The following is a 4396-nucleotide window of genomic DNA, read 5'->3' as shown; positions in this document are numbered from 1 at the left end:
TTTAAAACAATTTGATATAGGGCCTAGTGTAATTGATTAAAAAATTATGTTATATTTTGAAATTATTTAAATTTATGATATATTTTCGGTCCCATTTGTTTTACTGTTTAGAAATGAAGTAATTCCTATGTAGGTAGGTCTATTTAGCAATATTAAAATAATGGGGACGGTGCAGTGACAGATGTGTGTGCGTGAGAGAGAGAGGGGGAGAGAGAGAGAGTTTGCTATCGGGATCGATAGTCTGAAACAAGTACAAACAAGCCTCGTTTTGAAGAGCACGCCAACAACAACACACATTTGATAAGGACAAAGAGACGAAACAACGAAGAAATAGTTGTTTAGAAACATGTCAAGAGGAAATGACTCTCGAATTTACGTAGGGAATCTTCCACCTGACATAAGAGCTAGAGACATCGAAGATTTATTTTACAAATTTGGGAGAATTACATTTGTTGACTTGAAAACAAGACGTGGACCGCCATTTTGTTTTGTAGAATTTGAGGACCCTAGGTAATAACGGATAAGTATGTCATATACCACCAATAAGTTGTTCTCTTTGATAAATTATATCTTTAAAAACAGCAAGTATAACTTCTGTAATATGAGTGCATTTAGCTGCAGATCTGTAGCTCTCTGGTTGAAAAAATTCTGATAGACAAACCAGAGTGCATTATGCATAGTAACAATGCTATGTTGATTGTTTAACTATACTATAGTGAGGTATGTTTTCTTATTCACATTTGCTAAAAAAACATATCATATATATGTTAAAACAGGGAGTATAACTTCTGTAACCTGAACGATTTTGTATAGTAACAATACCTGGGAGGTATGTGTTGTACATCTCTGCTTGAACAATAATCATGATAAAGAATTCTCTCACGTAATTACAGAGATGCATCAGACGCTGTTCACGAGAGAGATGGTTACAACTACGACGGATATACACTGAGGGTTGAGTTTCCACGAGGTGGAGGACCAGGTGGGCCAAGATCAGGTGGAGGTGGTGGTGGCTACGGTTTCCGTGGGGGCAGTAGGGGCCTGTCTGGTGGACGAGGAGGTCCCCCATCAAGAAGATCTGAATACAGAGTGCTTGTATCTGGTTAGTTTGTGGAAATGCAAAGCAAAATTCAATTTCACATTGTAACCAAGAATACTTGCATGAAGAGGTATGTGAAAACAAGACTAAATAATTTACTTTTTATTTACAGGATTACCACCATCTGGGAGCTGGCAGGATTTGAAAGATCACATGAGGGAAGCTGGAGATGTATGTTATGCAGATGTGTACAAAGATGGAACTGGAGTTGTTGAATTTCTTAGGAAAGAGGACATGAAATATGCTGTTCGCAAACTAGATGATTCCAAGTTTAGGTCTCATGAGGTTTGTAAATGTTTCAGGGAATAGGATCAGTAAATAATAGATATTGTTAAATTGAAACATTAATCAATTTTCTAGTACCCTAATTTGAGAAATAAGATTAGTTTTTCATCTTTAATTTACTATAGGGAGAAGTGTCTTACATCCGTGTGAAAGAAGATTACAGAGGAGGTGGAGGAAGGTCAAGGTCCCGCAGCAGAAGTATCACACCCCCAAGACGGTCACGGGCGTCCCCAAGGTATTCACCAGTCAGGAATAGATCACGATCATAAAATAAATTGTGAAGGTAAATTAACAAGTTTTATAGATAATACATTATATAGAGATTTATTGCTTATGTAAAATGTTCATGTTGATTAATAATAAATTCAATTTTATTTTAGAGTGATGCAAAAATTCAGAAGAAACGAAAATGGCCAAGCAGTTAAATCATATATTGGATGACTGTTTATGGTATGCATATTTGTGATCTGTGCATATGAAGTCCATTTTACAACTCATTGACTTATAGACACTTGAAGAAGTATTGTGACAGCTATTTTCATAAAACTGTCTTTTGCTACAGTTTTATTGTACAGAAAAGTTTGCTTTTCAGACTATTTTATACCATTATCACACATTTCATGTAACAGATATGAATTTTATTGTTTTATAACCAAACATTGTCTACACATAGACCTCATGTTGTGGTGAAAATCATTAAAAATATGCTCTTTTAATCATTCATATTTTAATGTTTAAAAATTTCTATTCTGAAGGTTTTTGCTCTGTGGGAAAGTTTGGATCATTATGATGTCAAGCTTGGATATTTAGGATAACAAGCTTGGATGAATTGGATTTATCATGTTTGGATAATAGGATGCAAACATGGATAATTAGGATAACTATCTTGGATCTTTGGGATCAAGGGATCAGGATTTGGAAAAAAAATTTCAGTCCCCTCTCAGTTTAAGGAATCTCTGGATGGATCCTTAGAATCTAACTGGAATTATTTTGGAATTCGGGAATCCATCTATTAGGCAAAAATAATCATCAGGTTTAAGATTTGAAATCCGTAGATATCAAAGGTTTGGCGGTAAACAATATTGCTTCACTATGCAATAAACAGACCATGCCCAAATGGCCATATTTAATGCAAATATTGAAGCATTATTGTTTACAGTCACTTCATTACTGAATACACATCATTTATGGAAGGAGTGTTCTCAACCCCTCAGCACAGGATGATTCTGCGCTGGGATTTAATTTCTCACTATTCTTCTGTTCTGTTAAAATGGATCACAGGTTCTGGAAAGGAGGAAAGGAACAGGAACAGATCAATTCAATCTACATCTGAAGTAGGAGGATGGAAGGAAATTGTGTCCTATGAAAAATTATAGTTAAAGTTTATTTTTAAAAAAAAAAGTTATCTTTTTTGAATTCCGATAAAGAAATCATTGGCAAAAAATTTGCAAAGCATTTCTAAAGTTCAATTCATGTACAACTTGATGTCTTTGGAGTGTCGGCAGTACGTTATGAGTTTGCGGTTAAAGTTGGACTTTGCGTTTACTTTTCTCGGAGTCTAGGATGTTTGTCTTGAAATTCTGAGGAGGATTCTAGTTGGAGTTACCCTTAGATAGGGATTTGGTAAGTGGTGGAAGTTTTTGATCAATGGCCGATTTTAAGGGTTGGTCCATTAATGGGGGTGGGTCAAGAGAAAAAATTAAGGAAAGTGTTCATTTTCTTCAGCATCCTATAGTAATTTCCTTTACGCAACATGAGACTTTATTAAAAAAAGAAAATGTGTGCATTAAGGTTTTTTTTCTCTATATTTATTAACCATGCTTTTTTTACAGCATAATCAATAAAAAATCTTCAAAAATTATTGCAGTTTGTTTTAGAATTTGATATACGTAATAATTGACTACATACCATTTGATGATACTTTCACCAAGCATTCTGGTACAATTACGCATTAAAAATCTGAAGCTAGCTCACTAATTTAAGAAATACTTTATGAAGACACATTGTCAGAAGATGGTGATTTCAATGTTGCGTTAAATTGTTGATATAAATTTATTTGGTTGAATATCATCATAGCTCAAAGGTTAAAGTAACAGTTTCTAAACCGTTTGGAGCTTTTGTTAACATTTATGAAAATCTATTATTTATTCAAATTTCCACACTTTTTTTTTAAAAACCCATTTGTATATTTTTATGCATCATGCTTTCTGTATTTTTTCTGATTTGAGAAACGATAAGGTATTTAAGGTGTAATGAGCCACCTTAATGGGTATGTTGAAGCTGTTAAAAATTCAGGGCCTAGTAAATGTATATGAATACATTCAGTAAAATTAATGTTCACTAGGTGAACATCATTGAAAATTAATTCTTTCTTCGTTTGAAGTGGTTCTAATTGATGCAGGCGTTCAAATTGAATAAATTACCGATCCTGTACATCGTGATAATTTATGTATCGAACATTGTAAGTCCAATTTGTAATTATTTTTGTTAGGTACCTTATGTACCATTGGTATGGTTTGAGAGATATATAAAAACGTTATAAATCAAACCGGAAGAAACGAGAAGCGCGGGATGTTATTTCGCACGAATAAAACAACCCGATGAGATGCATATAAATGTATAGATTGTGGATGTTTTATTCATATGTAAAAGATGTTTACATTTACAATTTTTGGCATGTCAAGGTTTTCTTCAAGGGAGTGTTTTAAAAACGGTTGGTTAAATGGTACGCCTATCTGTACAAATCAATGCTAGTGATCTTGATGACGGGGAAACGTGCCATCATGTGGCGCGGAAGTACTTGAAATAGAGTGTTTTGTCTGCCCTTCCAAACAAGTGATTCTAATTTGATATTGAAAACTTAAGCACTTGATTATCATTTTAATTGAGGAAGATAACATTATTTATGGAAAAATTATAATTATGTAAGTTGCACTAATTACGAGGAAGTAAACCAACTTCCATAAATTCAAAACATCTCGAATTTTTAAAAATTGAGCGAAAAAAAAATTC

At 33.6% G+C, this 4396-nt stretch overlaps 1 protein-coding gene across 2 annotated transcripts; it reads left to right on the top strand.

Moving 5' to 3' along the window:
• Positions 1-250: 250 nt before the first annotated feature.
• LOC117680708 (serine/arginine-rich splicing factor 1) lies at positions 251-3245 on the top strand. Of its 2 annotated transcripts, XR_004595644.2 has the most exons (6): positions 251-510; positions 894-1102; positions 1212-1384; positions 1510-1667; positions 1765-1834; positions 2140-3245. XR_004595644.2 is itself a non-coding variant. In XM_034443058.2 (5 exons), exons 1-4 carry the CDS (start codon positions 347-349, stop codon positions 1651-1653), a joined length of 690 nt encoding a protein of 229 aa, XP_034298949.1. In that variant the 5' UTR covers positions 251-346; the 3' UTR covers positions 1654-1667; positions 1765-2103. The 2 variants fall into 2 exon arrangements, 1 of the variants encoding a protein (XP_034298949.1); XM_034443058.2 differs by lacking the exon at positions 2140-3245 and having other exon boundaries at positions 1765-2103.
• The last annotated feature ends 1151 nt before the right edge of the window (positions 3246-4396 follow it).

The sequence above is a fragment of the Magallana gigas genome, chromosome 3, assembly GCF_963853765.1.
Source record: "Magallana gigas chromosome 3, xbMagGiga1.1, whole genome shotgun sequence".
Taxonomy (NCBI): domain Eukaryota; kingdom Metazoa; phylum Mollusca; class Bivalvia; order Ostreida; family Ostreidae; genus Magallana; species Magallana gigas.
This window is presented reverse-complemented; position numbering and strand designations above follow the sequence as displayed.

What these genes read in the sequence shown, in the direction of transcription:
- LOC117680708 (XM_034443058.2), top strand. Translation starts at nt 347, where the DNA reads ATGTCAAGAGGAAATGACTCTCGAATTTACGTAGGGAATCTTCCACCT. An exon ending in GTAGAATTTGAGGACCCTAG is followed by an intron (nt 511 to 893) that starts GTAATAACGGAT and finishes ACGTAATTACAG; the next exon opens with AGATGCATCAGACGCTGTTC. An exon ending in CCAAGTTTAGGTCTCATGAG is followed by an intron (nt 1,385 to 1,509) that starts GTTTGTAAATGT and finishes AATTTACTATAG; the next exon opens with GGAGAAGTGTCTTACATCCG.